Source organism: Nothobranchius furzeri, chromosome 16 (assembly GCF_043380555.1).
Source record: "Nothobranchius furzeri strain GRZ-AD chromosome 16, NfurGRZ-RIMD1, whole genome shotgun sequence".
Lineage (NCBI taxonomy): Eukaryota > Metazoa > Chordata > Actinopteri > Cyprinodontiformes > Nothobranchiidae > Nothobranchius > Nothobranchius furzeri.
Window position 1 is genome coordinate 41,500,220 of NC_091756.1, and position 22,519 is coordinate 41,522,738.

Consider the following 22,519-nt stretch of genomic DNA (forward strand, 5'->3'; position numbering starts at 1 on the left):
GCACGTTCATCGTTGGGTCTTGGGGCTTTTTTGTCTGCTTCACCCCGAAAGCACCCTCACCTTAAATAAATGTTTAATTCAGTGGACGAGGCTTTTGTTTAAAAACACACAAAAGGGTTTAAAGAGGCAGACACTTGAAGAAGAATGGCTTTCGAGGCTTTCGAGAGCCTCGATTAACAGGCCCAACGAGCGTTCAGAATCATCGACCGGTCTGGAGGTGTGTAAAACTTCCTCTGAAAGTCCGAGGGGAAACCGCTCACTGCCTCGAGAAGACTCTCCCGTCTGAAACAGCATGAAGAAAACAGATGGGCTACTTTCAGGAAGACACCAAAACTCTCTTTTGAAATAGTGGACAATTGGCCGTATCGAGGCCATCTCCTCATTTATTTCTCCAAATACGCAAAAAATAAAGTTCAGCGCTCCTCCTCCTGCTATTCACAGGTTCACCCACAGCCCCACACTGGTTGAATTTTAAGCAGTTTGACTGAACTAGAATAAGAAGCACTTGAGATGAAATCCATCTCTTGAAAGAGAATTCATCAAAGAAATGACTTCCCATATCAACAATAGAAATTACCTCACAATATGCAATTGTCCTTTCCGCATATTCAGGGAAGCCTTTGGTGTTTTTATGGGGTAAGAGGGACTATTTAGAAGGTAATACAGAATTAATGTGCAGGAGAGGAAGAAAAAAAAGCCCACACTTTTAATGGAAGTGGCTTTTTGCCTCTGAATTTCGATGATGTGCACAATGCCCCTAAATCTTTTTCTTACCGGCGGTACTTTTGAGCCCTAATAGGATAAGCAGTGGACACAAAAGATTTTTATCTCTCAACTCTTTCAGTTCACTGAGAATCCCAATCTCTGGCAGTGAGCTCTTCATGAATCATTCATTTCTAATAGATTATGCAAATTTCAGGGGCATGAAATCAACAAGATCAATAAGTGCCGGCATTTTTAATTGGCGCTCGGAAAACATTTTAAGGACGAACGCGTTTCTCGCTTCTTCCCACCATAAAGATTCATTTGAAAGTGGATCTGGGCCTAAATACTGCAGATAATTCACCACTTTTTGCATGGCTTAAAATTCCTCTGGTAAGCTCATCGCTTGGCAAGTAAACTGTAATACTCAGCCATTAGGGAGACCACACACCTGAACATCACATGTTATCCCCACAGGCAGCCACAGAGGGGAAAACCAACCAAGAAGAGCCACTAACCAAATAGTAATTATCAAGTGAGTCACAGTCATGTTTGTTCCATTAGTTTGACCTCTGTGTGCTCCATTTCTTTGCCTCCTGTGAACTTATTGGCTAAAGCTAAAGCAAGTCCTGTGCTTTCCAAACAGATATGATCACAAGCCCAGCGGTTTTCCTCTTTGCACCTGCGATCAGGTAAGGAGAGCCTTTCTGCAGAGACCATCTAAAATATCCCAGGTGCAAACAAAGCTTCCTGCAGACCTGCCTTCCATAGGGGCCATCAGTACACAAAGGACAAACACACACCTTTCTTCTCCGGAGGCCCGCCTTACAGGGGGAGATCTACCTCCCTCATATTAATGAGAACAGGGCTCCTTCTTTTTCTCATAAGACTGCTTGGCTATCACTTGAGAAGGAGGGCTGGAGCAATTTTCAACCCCCCCTCCCCCCTCCCCCCGCCAACGCCAAACTCATTGCCTTTGATGGCTCGCTGCATAATTATATGAATTTTAATAAAAGCCGTGTGTATTAATCTCAGGCACTTGACAGTCATCGTAAACTTTCAGTAAACTTAACCTTCTTCTTGGTAATAACGCTGCAACAACGAAGCAATATTTCAATTAGCCAGGCAGTCATTAACTGAGACAAGCAGAGAAGACGACCAAAGGGAGAGAATGGGTGGCTAGTGGGTGGGGGGGATGCAAGGGAGCGATAGGAGGGTGAAATAAATGATCATGGTGTTAGAGTAAGGCGGCAGAAATGCCAGAGCGTATTTACCGAGGCACATTACTCGTGCTTTGAGCCACGCAAACTGTCTCCTGCTGGACAAATGGAAGGAGCTGTGCAGCAGAAGCAGCCAGACCTGCATGGTGGTCGTTTTTTTTTTTTTTTTTTTTTTTTTTGTAATATATACTCCCACACCAAGACCTTGTCCTGGAAACAGTCATAGTTCTGATGTGCTGACGCCCAAAGGTCCTTGTCCAGCAGTGACTGAACAGCTCCCAATCGTTCTTAACGCGCGGCCCGCTCAGCAAAAAAGCAGACAGGAGACAGATGCTAAAGCTTTTGTAACAGTATCATCTCTCAGTAAAAGTCTTCACACTCAACTTTTTAGTTAGCCTTTATTGTCACACATTTCTTTTTGCAGTTAGAACGTTTGTTTACATTGGCGAACCTCCCTCCTGCCCTCAGCTGAGGCTGTGGCTCGGCAGCGTAAAGACAAACTGTATGGCGCTTGATCTTACCTACGGGGTAGCTTTGTGACACGCTGGGGCCCAGGTCCGGGTTGGCGCTGGAGGATAAGCTGGGCTTGACTTCGTCCAGGCTGGAATTCAGGACAGGGAGCGAGTACTCATTAGCCTGGGAAAAGGACAGTTGAATCATTACACAACCAAACAATACCAAGATGGAAATCCTCCTTTTTCTCTTCCTCCATTAAGCAGCCCTCGCAGGCCAGTGCGGGGATAAATGTGGACCAGAGCAGTGTGTGTTTGTGTGTGTGCGCACACTGTGTGTGTGTGTGTGTGTGTGTGGACGCTGCAGGGTGGCAGTTCAAGCATATCATGAATGTATTTTGGTATTGTCTGAGAGGAAGTGGGATTTTGAGGAGAGTGAAAAGCCAGGGCGTCAGCTGGCCCTTTGTGCTCCGCTGCAGTCCTACCCCTGATCAGCCAAGGGAGACAGCAGTTCTGCTTTGTTACAGACGCACCATGTGGTCCTGTTTCAGAAAGACATTCTTTTTCAAATCTTTTTGGTTTTAATTTGGAGCCAAAACAACCTTCAAATGTCATAATCTCTTATCTCCACATAGAACCAGGAGTGCAGCTTTTTGTTTTCCTCGTGTTTGCATTAAAACAGCCTTCAACGTACCCAAATGGCTGCAAAAGGCAACATATTTAGCTGGGTTAGAAGTCTGTCAGTTCAGCGGAAATACAGAAAATGGCACATGTGCTTCTTCTTTTGGTAAATGTTGGCATGTGGTTAATACGGTGCAACAGTTGCAAATGCAAAATCAAGCAATGATGCAAAAAGCTTTTACATCCAAGTGATCAAAAGCTTTAACTTCACTGAGGGTTATCTTATTACTCCACACCTGCCACCGGCTCCTAATAACACCAAGACTTATAGAATACAGAATATCCAGATCAAATATTGAATTCGAAGTTTTGGTTTTGAAAAAAGCTGCAGCGAAACAAACAAAACACATAATTTTCCAACTTTTCTGAGCAGTTCTCATTTTAAAAAAATGTCCAAAACAATCACTTCCTGTTCTCTATTAATAGTCTCTTTTTGTAAATATGCCCCAAAGACACCAGCGACAGATGTTAGCAGTTTTTTTTAATAAGATGAGACTTCCAGAGTCTGAGTGTTGACAATGTTTATCCAGAGCCTGGTGTGAGTGGTTGAGTGGGCTGCGCTCCCACAGGGGGGCCGCCTGTGACCCTGCTCTTGTCTGTCACTATCACAGATAAACTCTAATTGTCTCCTACAACTGTTCGCTGGCACAATGTCGGATGTTTTCCTCTATTCTCACTGGCCTCAGACGCCAAACAGACGTTTTATCATGCAGATAAAGGGCAGGACGGAGAAAACTGAAAAGATGGGTCTGAAAGGGATGACCAAATGGCTAGCAGAAGTGTGGGAGGGGTGAATCCATTGAGTTTTGCATCTCCAGAATGGCTTTTTAATGCCTCGCTACAGAACCCAGACACTGGCTAATAGGGCCACATTTTCCATGAAGAAGAAGAAAAAAAGCCACCCCACAAAAGGGAAAGTGCTCTGATTAATATTGCTGTAAATTAAAGCTGATTTTTCGGGGCTGCTTCTCTTTTTTCCTCACCCTCACCCCTTTTTCTAGTCTAAACCTTTCCCTCCTGCCTTTTAATGCTCTCCCTGACGCTCTTTGTGATTGCAAGTCATTTCCAATTGGTTTTGGTATTGATCTTCCAGTAGAAATCAGTTTTGTAATTAGCTGCAAATTAGGCCTTCTTCTGGAGGTGAGGCCTGTCCCACTGATTTATCACCTGCGTAATTCGCCCCGATTGGAGAGAAATTAAAATGAACTCAATTAGGCGACTGCTTTATTTTTTTATTTAAACAATTTTTTTTTGCTTTATGTGTCTGGCCTGTAGTTTGGTGAGAGAAATTAATAGTCTCTCGTTGTTTAATAGTATAATGAAAGCTCAGTAAATAATGGTTATTTATTGTAATAAGCTGAGAGGTTCTTAACAAAGAAATCTCTGAGCCATGTTTCCTTTTTTATCATGAATATGAGCAACAACAAAGATAATAAAAGCAACTTTCATGACTGTTTGTCTATAAATAAAAATAGGGCATAAATAGAAAGAAGCAGCAGGTGAAACACATGACAAAATGAAAAAAGAATCTCAATATCGATTTATATAATGTTTCTTTTCTGCTTTTCTCAATTACAGCAGGTACAAGGAATGTGTTTTTCATTAGAAAATCAATAACGTGTGGGAGTTTTCCTTGTGATCCCTCTTGTATTTTGCATGCTCTTACTCTGATTCAGTGTTTAGCCCTTTTAGACGTCTGTTTAATTGCTTCTGCAGAAGGTCTAGGAACCTTTGTGACCATGACATTTTTGTTCCCGTCTGATCTTTAAAAAAAAGTTGGACTGACCTGTTCCGGTTTGATGTGCTCCGGCGTTGGGAAGACGTCGGGGTACGAGGGGCGTTCGAAGACCCGGTCCAAAGCTTCCAGCTGCTGCTGGGTGAAGGCATCTGCCCTCAGGTGTTTCCGTAAACTCTCCACGCTACCCTGAGAATCACTGTTTGGGCCAGAACCATCTGAACCATCTACAAGAAGAAAGAGCAACAATCGAGACACTGACCCCTGGAAGCTGGCCTTCACTTCAAGTTATGCACTTTATATTCCCCTCATGTCGTTTGCTGGTACCTCTACGGGGGATCTGAGGATGGAAAGAAATGGAGTGCAGTTTTTCTTCACCCTAATGGCTTTAGTGAGCCACTGGCTACAGCACACGTGACTTTTCATGCTCAAAATTAGACCCATCATGATCTGAGAGCCCTCAGGTAATTAATGGATTGCCGTCACATGCATAGATATACATGCAGCAGCAAGTGTGTGGTGATAAATGCAACAGCAAGCACATTATAGTGGTTTTTCATTCCACCAAGAGGCCCCACACTCCCCTTTTCTCTCCCAAAAGTCTGATGTTCACTGGAATCGAGTGCTTTTTAAAGCACAATTTCCCTTTTACAATTCAATACTGCTTTTATTCTCTCCAAGCACGCGGTTCCATTTGGAAGCTGCGACAGAGGACAAGAGGCTGAATAAAATTGTATAGTCTGGTTCAATCATCCCACTCTCCAAACACGGGAATTTTCTCTCGACTCCTGACCTGATTACTTGACTGTTGGGAGGAGGATGCCTTCGCTTTCTCCCGCTGTGTGCAAAGCCTTAAACCCTTTATAGACCGTACCTACACACACACGCACACACACACACACACACACACACACACACACACACACACACACACACACACACACACACACACACACACACACACACACACACACACACACACACACACACACACACACACACACCTACCATGGCTGCAGTGTCTGCAGGTCTCCTCCCAGATTCCCAGAAAGCCTCAGCTCCCTTACAAATCTGTCATTCTAAATTTGCAGCAGATTATGTTCTTCCCTCTGAGGGAGAGGGGTGATGTATGATATGCAAGGCCTGCTATTGATTGCCTGATCTGGTGGCAGGAGGGAGCTGAAATGAACTTGAAATGAACATCATGCCTCAACTCATTGTGCGAATAATACTCTACTTAATCCTACATTTTTCTCTGCCATAGAATTCAATTGATCAATCATGTCTGTGTGATGGTACCATTTGGGAGGGTTAGCACCGTTTTATTCTGCTGCTTGACCTTTTATCACATGCTGAGGCCCGCGGATGAACCCCACCGTCCACAGAGAGGCTCAAGTAGCTATAATATGTGAATAAGAGTGTGTGTTTGTGTGTGTGTGTGTGTGTGTGTGTGTGTGTGTGTGTGTGTGTGTGTCTGTGTGTGTGTGTGTGTGTTGAAGCATGTGAAGCACTCTTTAAACTGATATTGTGCTGACAGCTGCAAAATAAGGAAGTTGTGAGTTTTCTAGTGCTACATTTTAAAGGTACAATAAGTAGAAATTCTACAGTGAAATAATCACAAAACAGTCTAATGTCTCAGTCATTGTGGAAGGAGGGTTACATTATTACAGATTTCTTTCTCAGCCGGCTGTGGGGGTTTGTCAAGTTTCCCCCTTTTAAAAAGGCCGAAGAGGGACGTAGAGTAAGTTTACAATCTGTCTCACCTCCATACTTCCATTTGTTTTGATACATAGGCTGTTTCTCAGTGTGTGCTGGTCAAAGTACTGTTCCAATTATCCAAGTATCAGTAACTGGCTCTGTGTGTGTGTGTGTGTGTGTGTGTGTGTGTGTGTGTGTGTGTGTGTGTGTGTGTGTGTGTGTGTGTGTGTGTGTGTGTGTGTGTGTGTGTGTGTGTGTGTGTGTGAGAGAGAGAAAGAGAGAGAGAGAGCATGTGGATGACATCTATTTTAGCTTTGTTATTTTATTTTACTAATATTTTACTAACTCTTTAGTGAGTGCAGAGTCAATTTTGTTGTCCACCTGTGCAATGACAATAAATTATCTAGAATCTATCATGGCAAATGCTCTCAAGGTTCCCTGATGTGTTCTTGCTCTGCTCATTGTATCGAGGATGCATGAATGCATCCTTCTGCAGACTTGGGCCGGCAAGGTGTATTGTGTTTAAAGTTAAATCTCATGGTTGTCACACACACTGGTGAGGTGTGGTGTAAATTGTCCTTCACATTTGACCCATCCCCGTGGGGAGCGATGAGCTACAGACACGGCCGCGCTCGGGAACTATTTGTTGGTTTAACCCCCCAATCCAACCCCTAAAGCTGAGTGTCAATAAAGTCTTTCATATGACCTGACCGGGATTTGAACGCTGATCTCCCAGTCTCAGGGTGGATACTCTAACTGTTATACCACAAATGAAAAATTGCAGGGATGAAAGCTCATAGCTGTAGTGTTTTTATATCAAAAATATAAATAAATAAGTATAAATTAATAAATATAAACCTGTTTGTTATTGTATGTGTGTGTTTGATTATTTTCTGACTCTTCACAATCCTTCAAAATGCAAACTAACCCACTATCGAAATAAAAGCATCTGTTTTGATTAAAAATGCTTTTTTCTTCACAGCGGGAAATGCCGGAATTTTTATCAATTTTTATGTATTTATTTTAAATGTGGACCAAAAAAATATTGGCTAACAGTTGTTTAAGGGACAAACTAGACTATTATTTTTATTTCAGGTAATTGTTTTAACTTTAGCATCACGCAGCACTTGTTGCCTTGAAGTAACAAAGTACAGCTCTGTTCCAAATGCCGTCCTCGTCCTCCTGTACTCAGTTGAAAGGACTTTCTGTTATACTTGCCATGAACGCCCTTGACAAGTGCACAAGAACGTTTGACAGTACTTGAGTATTGAGAAACGGGTTAGTTTCATATCCAGCTGGCCGCGGGGACTGTCAATTTTTCTCCTTTCAAAACAACGGAAGGATGGAGATAACAGTTTACCATCAGTGAGTGTGTGGTTGCCATGTCTCCTGCAAGCTACTTCTGCGGCGCCGACAATTGTAGAGTCGTGGTTGCAGTTTACCACAGGATGTCATTTTGCTTCATTTTTACATAATGCACCTTTAAAACATAGTTAAAAAGAAGACATGGATTATCCGGCTATGAAGTTTTTTTTCAATTTAAAAACAAATTATAACTATAATTATGACTTAACATTTAGAAATTATGTAATTTTATAGTATTTTCTTTAAGTAAATAAAATGTATTCAAGTAGCCCATTCAGAACAATGCACCATTTGTGTGCATGAAGGTGCAGGACTTAAAACATATAATGCAACCAAACACTAGATGGTGCATTTGCTCCTTTGGGCTTCAACTTCCACTTTAAATGTCTCTGTCAAATGATCGAGCTGATAGCTTTAACAAGAGAAATAAATGTTTCTTTGCTTCTATAAATGCCCTACCATGACATTTTTACATTCAAGAGACAAAACTGTCAGCTTTTGACTATTTAAATCTGCTGTTTGATGATTCTTTTTTTTTTTAGTAAACTTTGACTTTCATGTGTGAACATTTTTTTAGTTTTAACCGGGATAAAAAGCTGCATTCCCAGCTGTTTGCTACAGTTACAAAGCTTGGGCATTTCACTGAGAAAGCACTTCAGATGAAGAGTGAAACATCTTCAGAAATATTAAAAGAAAATGTCTTTTTTATATAAAAAACTCTTGGTATTAGAGAAGAAAACAAAGAAAGCATAACAATTTGCTGCAGCACTTCATTTGTTTTATGCTAATTTTAGTATATTTCACATAAAAAAGAACCAAATAAACTTAAAAGTTGAATTGTTACCATTTCTCATTTCTTGAAATGAGAAAATAATTTCTAACATCAACACTTTCTATCTAAGCACCTCTCATGGAACATTTGTGACACTGAAATTTCTCATCTTCATCAGCAAAGCATACCTGTTTCTGCAACTTATGTATGAAGTAATCTAATTACTATTTCTATTGAAATCAACTTCTTTCTCACCATGTCTACGTGTACTGCCATTGTTTCTGGAAGTTAAAGAAATCAGATATTGTATGAATTTAGTTTTGCTTTAGACACTGGAAACTGTTTTGTGCTACATTACAATTAAATGACAAAATTGTAGAAAATGATTTAGTGGCCATTCGAGTCCCTCCATGTTCTTTGGAAATATGACTGAGTGAAAAAGTGAATGGGTCTCTATTATAATTAGCATTTATTTATAATTTTTTATTTAAAAATGTTTAACATTTTTGGCTGAGTTATAAGTTAGTCAGTCACATTTGTTACAAGCACAGTCACACACAAGTACAAGCCTGAAAGAATTTTCTTTTTGGACTGTTCTTAGGTGCATTTGTGGTGTTCTTATCTTTCAGCATTAAAATCTGGGTTCGAATGGTAAATGGTGTGTATTTATGGTGCCTTCTTAGGGTTCTACGATCCTCCCCAAGGTACTTCACAACACAGTCAGTCATTCACCCATTCACACACACATTCACCCGCTGGTGGGGATGAGCTACGATGTAGCCACAGCTGACCTGGGGCACTGTCGGTTCACTCAATGAAAATTGGGATGGTAGAATATTACCCAGAAGGAAGAAGTAATCCATTCTAGACTCTAAAAACTATCTTAAAGAAAGAAAGAAATGGAGGTTTACTCCCAAAGTGTTGACTCATTTCTTTATCAACTTTCTAATTTCTACATATAAAAACGAACAACATATTGGAATTTTTATATGGTGACGTTTTGATCTAAATCTGTAAATTTTCAGCATATTTTTAGTCCAGCCACATAACACCTCCCAACTTGCTGCAGTTCCTGCTGCTGCTGTGTCACTTTATCAACTTCAATTGTTCTCTTTGCTACCAAAGCAAATAGAGTCATTAATTACTCTCCATCAGCTAGCCTGAGCCACAACACCTGATCAATAACCCCCCCACCCACACACACCATATTTGTCATTCACCACTGAGGAATACACTTCCCACACACAAGACAAACCATCCTGGGTCAAGCTACACACTCTTCCTCCCACTCACACAGAGGACAGATCCATCTGCCCTCGTCACTTCTGACAAACCTGCAACAATTAGAGAGAACTCTATGGAGTTGGATAATATTGAAGCTTGGAATACAAAAGATTTCTCAAAGAGCTAGAGCTGTGACAGAGAAAAACAAAAAGATGGAGTCAGCGTAGAAACGGCGCTCATTTGAAACAGCTTTGGACGATTTAGACTTGGGCTTTTCTTTCAGACGTGAGCAGATAGAAGTATGGAAGCAGTTTAGCTTGCTTTTAGCACCCCCTAGTGTCAGTTATTAATTATCCGTGGTCAAAGCAAAAGTGAAACTTATCTCCTTGCCGTGTGTTTGTCAACACCTTAATCTGCTAAAATGTCTCCTCTGCCTTTTTTAGTGTCTACAGGAGCGGTGCATCACTAAATGAAACAAATCAGCTGTGTTCTTGATCTAAAACATGCAGGAAGCAGACCGCAGCTCCACTCCTCTCCACTGCTCCCTCCACTCCGGCACTCTGAAGTTGCAAGTGTGACATTTCATTAACCCTGTAAAGTCATTTGAGAACATACTGGCTCAAAAAAATCATTTAAAAATATGAAAATATGAAGGATGTACAGTATTTGTGTCTTCTTTGATGGTGTTTGATGGAACGCCCCATTGTGTCACGTTGTCCATTGCTCTGATTGGTCCAAGCACTGTCCAATAGCATGCTGAGACATTTGATGGACAACTGTAGATTCCAACCCAAGGAGTTAGGGCCATAGAGCACCCAATCCTGGTCCTGGAGGGCCGATATCCACCATGTTTTAGTTCTAACCCTGCAAAAAAACACCTGATTTCAATTAGCAGGTGATAAACAGGCTTCTGCAGAGGCTGCACAGGTGATCCAACCACTGAATCAAGTGTGTTGGAGCAGGAAAACCATAAAAACGTGCCGGATAACAGCCCTCCAGGGCCATAATTGAGAACGGCTGTTCTTTGGTGTGCTGCCATATTATATATGCACATATATAGAGGATGGCTTGCCAGGTTATATTTTTCCAGTTTGTGCTTAAAATCGAAAGAAAATCCATAATTGTTTTACTTTTAAGAATCACTCATGTATGTGCATTTGACTGTATGCAACTTATTTGGTTGTTTGCCTGCAGATAAACAATCTAACAAAGCCTTAGTTTTTGAACATTTCCGTTTCATTATTAGTATTTTTTTATGTATTTTATTGTAGAAGGTGTTTAAAACTCCTGAGCTGCACTTATGTCCTCTAAAAAAGCCAATCCTAATATTTGGATGAACCCACACAAGCCCATTATGCAGCAGTGATAACAATCTCAGGCTTTGTGCGTGCGTTACAGCCCTGTCATCCTTTATTGATCATCGCCGTATTCATCTTGACATCAGTCTGCATTAACACTCTGGTAACGAGGACGCTGCCTCCACTGAGATCAGATAGTCAGCTCCGTGGAGCAGAATCCTCTCTGCAGGTTTGGCACCCGCAGGTCACGACCCCCAGTTGGAGATTTCAACCAGCACATCTCTGAGGACTGCATCAAGTCTGACTGACTGCTTTTGAAACAAAAATGGAACAGCTGTCACAAACGAGGTGCAGACTGATCGACTCTTTTCTCTGAAAGCTCGTCTCAAACGTTAAAACCCGTCGATGCTCAGAGAAACTGAGGTTTTCAGTTTTTGTTTGACATGCGGGGAGTTGAGATGCCACCTCAGGGTCATGAAAGCCCATCGTTAGAATAATGAACTTTTCTCCCGCTGCACCCCTCTTTTTGTTTTTTCATCCCCACCCAGTCAACTACTTGTTTAAACACGTCAACCGACATTCTCCCTCCTAACCTTAACACTGTCGTGCATTTCACAATAATGTACCTCTATAATTTCCCACCTGAGTCAAATTGATGAAATCAAATTAAAACTCATTTGCATCCATTTAGATAAACTCAGCTGCATTTTGCTTTTCTAATTGAATGTTTTGATTACGTAAACATGAGTGAAATACTGTCTCTGGAATGTAAAATGTTTGTTCTGCATCAGCAGAGATCTGTAATTAGTGTTCGTAGGATATGGGAGGAAGAAAGATGCTCATTAGATTGATAGAAAATCTATTAAACGAGGGGAAAAGTCCAGAAATTTTCTGTTATTCTTTTGTATTCAATATAAACTCGGGTGTTTAAGCATTTAATGGGCCAAATGTAATCAATTACTTGCAAAAATTGTGATTTTCCTTGATTTCTGTGAGTTTTGAAGGCATTGCAGCCAAGCACTAATTTGGTGTGATGTTCCAGAGCATTTAAAGGCTTTATTAATCTAATTTGGATGGTTGCGTTCAGGTGCTGACATGTTCCTGCACTCTGAGTTCCTCTGTTCTCCCTCTTCCCCCAAAACAGATGCTGATACACAGCATAGGGTGTGACGGCGGCCCGCTCCATCACTCATCTCCATCGGTTTGGTCCTCATGACGCCCAGAGATGACAAATAATTAATTCAACAGTTACTGAAGCACAGAATCACATCCATTCTCTCAGCTATTGTTGGTGGCTTTTCAAACACATGATGATGATCTTATCATGAGATTTTCTCTCTTTATGTATCTTTTATAAATAAAAAAGAAAGACCAATGAAAAGCAAGAAGGCGCTCAGCACGGCTGGAATTAGGAACCACGGTGGTCTGAATAAGCCTTCAAGGCCCGACACACTTCGTGGATGTTGATATTAAACGTGGACAAAGCGCTCTTGTAAATAAATTAGAATATGTTTGTGTTTTACTTCATCAATAAGCTTTCCTTTTGTCTTTTCTTGTATTGTCAGAACAGCGGGGGTGGAGGGCTGCAGCAGAGACGAGGCGGCCGGCGAGCTGCCTGGATGTTAATCTGTGAGGTAATAGCTTTTCTCTGCAGAATTGCAAATTCTAATATGTGTCAATTTGTACAGCGGCGGTCACCAAAGACACCATCTCCAGAGGTCTCGGCCGTGCTCCCACTCTCTGTCCATCTGCACCAGTAGCTGCCAACTGTAACATGGTACTTTTAATTTGCAATAACACGTGACAGTAGTAGATTAATGGCTCTTATGACACCTGTGTCCCTGAAGCTCCTCTTGCTGAGACCCAGTGTACATAACGTGTGTCACACTACATTATCTCTACATCCCCCCTGTAATGGAGGGGGACCCGTTTTTAAGGGCACTGCTGATTTGGAAACTGTGGAGCTGCCTGCTTTCTTGGCAAAGAGCCACAGCCTAAAACAAATACGCCGAACTGCACAGCCAATCCATTTCAGCCCAGCTTGTGCTGCACCCAACCTTCCCTTCTCTCCTTCCCCCTCTCTCTCTCATTTTTGTTCATGTTTCCCTCCTTTGATAATGACTGCTTGTGCCATAATAATCATGAGGCTTACCAACTTAAATAGGGCTCAGGGAAGCTACTGTGCTGCGAGGAAATTTAATCCAAGCATTAACTCGCTATAGACTACAGCTTACTGAGCGAAGCAAAATATGTCTAAATAGCAAACAAGGCAGCAGTGCAACACAGCTAAATCAATAGAAAAACACCGCAGCGGCAGCACTAAGACTGTTTTTTTTTTGTTATCTTGCACTTGGGATTTCCCAAATGCTGCAGATTTTGGAAGGAAAGGTGAATTAGGAGGTTTTTGCAGCGCTTTGGACAATTCTACAACTTTACTGCCCCTTTGGCCAGGCAGCCTGATATTTATTATGACATTTAAATAAAAATGGATTTAAAAAATATTGTTATGGTAACAGATCTGTTACATTTTGGAAGTAACGTAAAGTAAAGGGCGCATGCAAAACCGTGAATTTTAACAAATGTTTTTAACAAACATTCTAGAAAAATTCTAATACAAACTAATGAACACGTCTTAACATTTTAGCTCCTTAGTTTCAGCAAAAACTCAACACACACGGTCTAAAACTTCCCTGGTCCATGCTTTCTCAATCCTTTAAGATCTTCGTCCTTCATTCATCCAAAAAATACAGCTCAACCGGAAGTGGTACTTTCAAAATAAAATTTGACATTTAACTAAAACTGATATTAACCAGCGAGCTGCGCAGTGGCGCAGTGGTTAGAGCTGTTGCCTTGCAGCAACAAGGTCCCGGGTTTGCTTCCGGGCCTGGGATCTTTCTGCATGGAGTTAGCATGTTCTCCCTGTGCATGCGTGGGTTCTCTCCGGTTACTCCGGCTTCCTCCCACAGTCCAAAAACATGACTGTTAGGTTGATTGGTCTGTCCAAACTGTCCTTAGGTGTGTGTGTGTGTGTGTGTGTGTGTGTGTGTGTGTGTGTGTGTGTGTGTCTGTGCTGCCCTGCAATGGACTGGCTCTCTGTCTAGGGCGTACCCCGTCTGATTGCCCATTGACCGCTGAAGATAGGCACAAGCCCCCCCCACCCCCCCCCCCCCCCCCACCCCCCACCCCGCGTGACCGCACGGGTTCAGAAAATGGATGGATGATATTAACCATTCTTACTGAAAATGACTAATTTAAAGATAAAAAGGTTCACAGAAACACCTACCTTAAACAATCCTTAGTTATGGCTCTAACAAATAGAGTTGCAACATTTTTTTGTGTGTGCAGTTGAGCAAAACTGACAAAAGTAAACCTGTCTCAGAAAAGAATTTCCTAAAATATATATCTAAAATATATTCCATGAATCCACTCAGTGGGAGGACAATAAGACTCCTGACATTCTATTTTAGATAATGAATTTGGTGTGCCACCCTGAGATGACCAGTGGCTCCAAATTTCTAGGAACACCCCTGCTCAACAAAAGACTCAGAATTTGTGTGAAATCTATTCCAGCAGGTTTGAGTTTGATGTATTTGTGAAAGAGGTCTTTGCTTTTTGTTGTAAACTAAACAAAAGCTATTTGAGTGGCTGGGAAATAAACCGATTTACATACTGAGAGGAATTTAAAGCAGTACATGACTTCATGAATCATGAACAGTGACAGATTTGGACAGAAAAACCGAATTTCAACAAACTAGACATTAAACATAAACTCAGGTTATATGTTGATGGATTCAAAACCTCTAACATGCTCACTAGAATGTTACATTTTGTTGTTTTGTTTGGTAAAGTGCCCTTTAAGAGAAGACAGCGACAGGACAATTGTGTCTACGGGCTAAGATCCTGTGTAATTTACCATTCTTACAAACTGTGGCTTGAGGCAAGACATTGCTTCTGCAGCTGCGCACGCGTGTGTGTCCATGTCTGAGTGTGTTTGGCCAAGACCCGAGGTTTGTGTTTGGGAAAGATAAAGTATCCGTGACCCTGTGGTTCCAGGTAGGCACCAGCTGGCTGCTGAGAGAGTATATAAGAACCAAAACTCCCCTCTCCGTCACTCTCAAGCACAAGTCCTGCTCTAGTGCAAACACACACACACACATTACACACCTACTCACACTAACACACAACTTTCTTCTCTTTAATGTTGGTCCAGCACCTAAATCACAGAGATGACATCACATCAGGGGAATCATTTGTGACTGAATAGCTGTAGAAACATGGCGCTGTCACCAGGAAGACCTCCACAAACCAGCCCAGCTCCCCTCCTCTCACACACACATTCCTTATTCCTCCCAGTGCCCTTTAATACCTCTTTGCCCTTCAGTAGCAATCTGCATAGAAATGTGTGCATTTCATCATTCCGTGACTAGACATACACCCCGGCTAATACGAGAGGTCTTTGAGCGACTGAAAATGAACCCTTGAAAATACCAGACGTTTGTATTATGCCCCCGCGATTGCATCTCTTACAGGGAAAGACTTGATTATGTCATTTGCCATGTCCACGTCATGCTGGTTTTTATATCTTTGCCAGGAAATCTACCTCTGACAGGTCATTAGTCATCCCTCCCTCCCCGCACGCACATAAAACATCAATTCCACTCAATATCCCACAAAACCCCCGTGCTTCCCCGACAAACGCCAGAACAAAGAAGACGCTATGTAAACTGCTGCCGTGCTCTGATTAGCTCTCATTCTGGAGAAGTGCAGAAATCAGGCTCTCATTCCCCACCCTGTTTGAGATAACTGCTCATTTTCAGCCCCTCAGTACCCGAGCCTTGTAACGCATCTGTTTAGCTATTCTCATCAGCTTCTTATGTTGTGACATTAGGGGGAAGCCTATTGCTTACAGAACCAATAATCTATATCGCCTCAGCCCTCCTTATATCCAGCAAAGACAGAGGAAGAGGAGCTACTTTCATTGAGGTGGGGTGGTGGTGTGGGGGGTTGCAAAGCCCTCCTCAGAGCTATAGCCTCTTTCTTGACTGACCTGGGTGGTTGGCTACATCATCTTGACATGTAATTATCTGAAGCCCTTTAATCACTTCCATAAAGATTAATTGCAGGAGACAACAGCGGAGGTCGTGTCTTCAAATCAAAAGAGTCGTTGGCAGGTTGACACAGAGGTGTAACAGAGTTCAGACTCAGGTGTTTTATAAGGGTCATCTACGGGAGTTAAAGCAGGTTTCAGTGCTGTGATTGCAACTTCAGCAAAAAAATTGGGGGTGGGGGTGGGGGGATAGCATAGCAACTGTTCCAAACGTTCTCATTTTATTCCCTTAAGAAATAAGAGTCTCTTACCGTCATCTCTTTTCCTTTTTTCCCCGTTGGAACGTGGAATACCCAAAATCCCGTTAATGGAGTAAGATCCTGCAGGGTCGTTGGAGGCGCTGGTTACAGGTGGAGAAGCGGTGTTTGGTACTGGAGGGAAAAGACATAAGAAACCTAATTTTTACTAAACTGGTGGCATTTGTAAAAATGCACTTTTATGATGTCATCGGGGGAGCCATATAAGGCCATATAAAGTTGGGATGATTCTACGGGCCCACGACTGACAGGGTGTCCCAAAACAATTGTAGTTTAGATTCAATTCATTTAAAAAATCATAATTAATAAATTTTCATGGGGCCCAAAATCCCTGGCAGCGCCCCTGGATGTCGTACCAATGGTGTGGCCTGGTGCTGACAGGGACGTCCCATCGGGAGACGGATGGAAAGGCTGCTGAACTTTTGTCCTGATGATCCTGCAGAGCAAAGACAAAACAAGCGTGCTTCTCTTTTAATGTGAGCGTGGCAGAAGCTACAATAGCAGCCTCGTGTCATGAAGACATCAAACGCTACAGGAACAGAGATCTGGTCCACCCTGAAGGTGAGCTCTGGAAAAACGTCTGCACCTTTGGTCTGAGTGATCGTGCAAACAAAGCATGAAATCACATCAATTCACCTCAATGATCAGCTTCACTGGCTCTACCTGGCCCACACTAATCAGCTCCAGCCCCCCTCCCCCCCTCCCATCCACTGCAGAAGGGGTTTCACGGCGGCCGATCCAATCGGAGCCCCACGGCTACCCCTTTGCTTCCCAGATCAAACGCAACCCGTGGCCCCCGTGTGCCAGTGCGGATGAGGGTGTATTGATTGAGGCTTGGAGAGAAAAAAAAAGTTGGGGATTAGTCACATGGGCAAAGAGATGCAAATAGAAAGCTATAAATTATATGTGACAGGAAAGCAATAGTTCCTTATTGCTTTGCACAAGCTTACGCCAGCATTAGATTCCTTTAATCTGAATGGCACTTGGGGAGAAAGGGAGCTGTCACCATAATTTGTAAACTTTAAAACTATTCATCACGAATGCTACGGGAGTCACTCAGGAGAGGTCTGCAGAGAGCCAGACTTCCTCTGACGCTCTGTTTTTCTGTCTTTGTCCACAAATATTTCAGAAACAGAAGATTAAAACATCCTGGAATGGTATTTAATTATTTTAATGTTTGCATTTGACACAAGCCAGAAGGCTTCAGCTAAATAAATCTGACTATTAAAACAACCTCCCATTGGAGGTAAAGCCGCCCAACAACACGCCATCTAGTGCATATTGATGTTTACATTTTTTCACCCCACTCCCCCAACAGTTATTCGACCCCCTGACTTGTGTGTGCAACATAAATTAAAAAGATTTTATTTGGTATCCATGTTCTTCATATTGAATAAGCAATTTAGGAGAATGAATTAATGACCTGCTTGTTGCTGAAAATCCCCTGAAGAGATATTAAAATTGCTTTACTTCTGAGTCAATAATATCGAGCAGCATTGAGGACTTTCTTTTTTCCCTTTTTTCTTTTATTTATTTATTTTTTTGTTGAATGTCCAGCAGCTATAGCTGTGGTGGCCCAGGTGCACAGCACCACCTCTGTAGCATTTAATAATGCATGCAGGAGAAAGGTGTTTAAATCAAGCATCCTCTTTTGTCAACAGTTCTGAGGTCAGACTGTCTGCCACAGAAACCCACATCGGCATGGCCCCAGTCAGAACCACCCAACCAGAAAACACTTTGGCTTCAGCGTGTTTTAAACACCTGAAGAGGAAACTTCCTACTTCTTGTGCTTTCTTTTTTAAAAGTACTTGAGAGATGTGTGCATAACTAAACTGAAAACGACGTGTTTTATATATTTTCTTGCCTTAAAAATAACTTATATAAAAATAATAAGAATAGGCAAGTTTATCAGATTCAGAAGGCTTTATGTGCATGTGTGTGTGCTACTGGGTTAGCTACAGTCCTTCTGCATTCAGCATTAAGCCATAATACAAATTCAAAGTACAGCTCTCATGTTTGGCTGAAGGAATTACTCCTCTTTGTGTTCACATTTTAATTTCCCACATAAACAAAGACACGTCAGGCCTCCATTGCTTCTTCCCTCTGAAATAGCTGCCTTTAATTGGAATTGAAGAACTTTATATGGCTCTTTGAAGGATATTAATGTACATTTCGAATTTATCACATACATGTGTCTGAGCCTCCTTAAATGGGGCTTTTTAAGCAGCCATGAAGCATGAAATGAATTTTCTTCAGCCTTTTTTTCCACACACACCCTCTTCTATTTAAAAGATGTCTTGTGTGGAGCTGTCCACGCTCTCTCCCATCAGCTCATTAAAATGTAATGCTGATGCTGGCTCTATGGAACAGTGCCTCTTAACCAAAGTTCATCACCAGGGATCTCTGGTGGTGGTGGGGGCTGCATTAAGGTGAAGCAATGGGCTGTCCTGGATTATTATACCACACATGAAAATATTATCAGATTTAAAGCGAAACATGGATTTTAGGAATGTTTTCATCCCAGGGAGTCCATCGGGAATTTTAATGTATCCTGTAGGAACAAAAAATAAAAATACAAATAAAAAAACCTAATAAGCAGCGTTGTTCTCTTTGTGCAGCACACCTTCACATTAGACGTGCTGAAGAAAATTGGCCTGCTTTATAGCGCCACGGGATCTGGTCACCGAATATTGATCGGTTTTCATCTCGACAGATTCACTCAGTCCTGGATGTAGTGCTGATTGTTGAGGGAGTTCCTCTGAAAGATTGAATTGCACCTCTGAGGGCTTTTGCACCTCGCTGTGTCGGTCAGGCTGCTGCACAAAGTTGCTCCAACAACATCCAGCTGCACCCAGAGCGCGCAGACACGTCAAAAACCAATCCTTCTATTAATTGTTCCCTATCTTTAAAGTTTAACTGAAGGAAAGAAAAATGCATCTTTTGAATTTTGTTCACGTGTGCAGCATTTCCTCCTACCTGTTAATGGACGAGACGCTTGGAACCGTGTCGTTGTCGCAGATGCCCTCCGCCAGCAGCCTGTCTCTGATCTCCCAGGCGAACATGGTGGGGTTTTGTCTTTTGTAGTCTGCGATTTTTTCCACCACTTTCGGAGTGGCCACTTTGGGTTTGGAGCCACCGATCACCCCCGGTTTGATGCTACCAGTCTCGTAGTATCTGCAAAAAACAAATTAAAGAGAACATTCTTGCACATTTAAAAATAATTAATGAAAGATAATCAATAGATTTAAATTTTAGCAGGAAGAGTACACCCCATAACAGCGTGTTAACGCGCAGTAAAACACGTGCAGCTTGGAGACTTTGCGCTTGTAAGACTTTTAATTTCCTAAAAGTTCTCAGATGTATTTGCGTGGCTTAAAAATCTAAATTAGATTTTGTCAGAATACTTGTTTCTGCTTCTCGTTTCACTGCTAGTTCACACCTGTTTGGTTCAGGGGATGCACCGACTTCCCACCATGCACCCAGCAGAATCTACCTTCGCCGGAGAGTCTTCACCCACCTGCCCAGGATCTTGCTCACGCAGCCGTGGCTCACGCGCAGCTGTCTGGAGATGTCGCAGGGCCGGACGCCCTGGTGGGCAAGCTCCACGATCCGCTGCCTCACCACGTCCGGGAGGGGTCTGCCGTTCACAAACACCCCGCCGAGCTGGTTCACACCTCCGTGCCCTACGTGGGACACAACAGCAGCAAAACACACAAACTAACATTACGTAAGGTCGTCAGAGAGGAAGGTGCAGGGTTGGATACAGAGAAAATATCCATCCATGAGCAGCAGGGTATTACACTTTCAGTGAAAAATGTATACAATAATCAAATTTATTCTCATTTGCATTCTTGTTACTTGGTTTAGTGTTTTATTTCTAAACAGATTTGTGCATAAAAATACCAAAAAACAAACACACGTTTTACCACAAATCCATACAAAATCTGTTTTAAACTCGTTATTTTGAGATGATTTATTATTGTCTGTGAACAAGATGTTGTTTTACTATTTAATTTAGATTGAAAACAACAATTTATTTAAAACTTTTAACTTGTTTAATTATTTTTATAAATAAGAATTAATGAAAATACTGCAAAAATAAATAAAACTAAATAAAACCATGCATTCAAAATCTAAAAAAATGAATAAATATATTAGACATTTTTATGCAAATATGTATTTGTTTACTGTAATTGCTGCTGCCTGAGAGTTCAATTTATTGTTTGTTTTGCATTTAAAATAAATTCCCTCAACAGTTCAAATGGGAAAAAATATCCATCATTTGTGAGTTTCCTGTTTTCTAAATTATCCGTTATTGATTCGTAAATATTAGGTTGCTATTAGATGTCGAGCTCCATAATTGCACCTGCACATTGTTTTTAAATAATTCAACCATCTTTCGTTCCTCGTGTTTCCCATCGTTTAGTAAACCAATAGGAGGTGAATTATTAACACAAATTCGTCACATTAAACACGCTGCGGGTGGATTTGAGTTAGCTGAATAATGGATGTGTAACTAATATGTCCTGGTTTAGACCTGCACAGGCACAAGGTGCGCGCGCGAAGCGTCAGGATGAAGCACGTGCGTTAGATCAGCAGCATGCTCTTTGTTTATCGGCCAAGTTAAATTTCTTTGTGGAGATCATTTTTTAAGGATTTTGCAAAGTTTAACTGACATGAGAAATGCACTTAAAATCATGATTATTTATAATGGCGCATTCGGGTTAATTTGTGTTGTTTATTTGCGTTTTTTGCGCGCAGATTGACTTACAGGAATAACATATTTACTTTCATTTTTTTCCCAGCTTGCAGCTGCAGAGATCAAGAAACTCAGGTTGTGCTACTTACGGTGCATGGCTGTAAACGGGTCTGCTTTGCAGTGAATATCCATTGGATAGCAAAGGAAAGACAGATAATCAACTGAAGTCGCCGTTTCGCCTTCCTATCGAGGGGATGAAAATGCGAAGAAAAAAATGAAAGAATCTCGATGGAGGGACTCCAGTTTTTTTAGTCCCCTCCAAGCTCCTCGCGCTCACAATCGATCTGATGGCAACTTCTTCCTCCCAAAAAGTTGCCCCCTGTTCGCTCTCAGCAGCCCGGTCCGTCAGGGAGGCAGGTGCGCGGCATGACCAAGGCTGGGTTCAGCTGATCGGAGGAGGTGGTCCCAGCATGCCCGCGAGAAGGAGACCGCGTCTGTCTCCTCACAGGAGTGCGGGTTCCAGCAGGGCCCCGGTATCTCCTCAGTCCTAGTGGCCTTGATTCACGCGTGAAAACGACAGCGAAACGTGCACACACACATCAACACACACACACCCACATACATACACGGCGGCGTTTTCTCCCCCTCTCTCCCCTTTCTCTCTCTCTCTCTTTCTCTCTCTCTCTCTTTCTCTGTGGCGCGCAGGATGCGTCAGGCTGGATCTTTGGAGCTGGGAATGAAACCTCTCTCTGTGTCTGTGGTTCTAAAAACTGCAACCCCCCCCCCCCACCCCCACCCCCACCCCCCATCTCTGCAGACCCCCTCCCCTCCTCCCCCTTTTGCTTATGGATGACTTGTCAGACAAAGGCAATAGATGCCAACACTTTGTGATTCGCCAACGCAAAAAAGCGAAGGTCCAAATGAGGAGGTCTCTGGGTCTGACACAGGCGGGAAGGGGAGGGGTAAACACAGAACCGAGTCAGATTTTTTTCTTAATATCGTAACAGCCGAAAATGACCTGCGTGCTTACAGTAAGTTTGGGAAACAATAATAAATATTATTTGTTATAATTTTGGTTTTGTTATTCAGATTAAAACGTCTCTCTTTATCGAAACTTAGCCTATAATTATGTATTTTATTGTTAATAACATTCTTAATCAGAATATTATTATTGTTATTGTTATTATTATTATTATTATTATTATTATTATTATTATTATTATTATTATTATTATTACTTGCTGTTATTAATGATATAATACAAAAAGGCCACAACATTAGATCACTGATATTATTTCCTGACCCAGTT

General features: G+C 41.9%; 1 protein-coding gene across 4 annotated transcripts in view; it reads right to left on the bottom strand.

The window, feature by feature from the left end:
* The window catches only part of LOC107387816 (paired box protein Pax-2a), a 44,235-nt gene extending 22,279 nt beyond the window's left edge, over window positions 1-21,956 (bottom strand). For 2 of the 4 annotated variants that reach the window (XM_015963014.3, XM_015963012.3), the window contains exons 1-7: window positions 21,360-21,956; window positions 20,029-20,194; window positions 19,488-19,685; window positions 16,868-16,947; window positions 16,506-16,625; window positions 4,842-5,017; window positions 2,444-2,558 (exon numbers count right to left, since the gene is read on the bottom strand). In XM_015963014.3, the coding sequence (XP_015818500.1) occupies window positions 2,444-2,558; window positions 4,842-5,017; window positions 16,506-16,625; window positions 16,868-16,947; window positions 19,488-19,685; window positions 20,029-20,194; window positions 21,360-21,402 (898 nt within the window). In that variant the 5' untranslated portion in view covers window positions 21,403-21,956. Of the gene's footprint in view, window positions 1-2,443; window positions 2,559-4,841; window positions 5,018-16,505; window positions 16,626-16,867; window positions 16,948-19,487; window positions 19,686-20,004; window positions 20,207-21,359 lie in introns of all 4 variants that reach the window. The other 2 variants (XM_015963011.3, XM_054749240.2) reach the window with 2 other exon arrangements.
* Window positions 21,957-22,519: the final 563 nt, after the last annotated feature.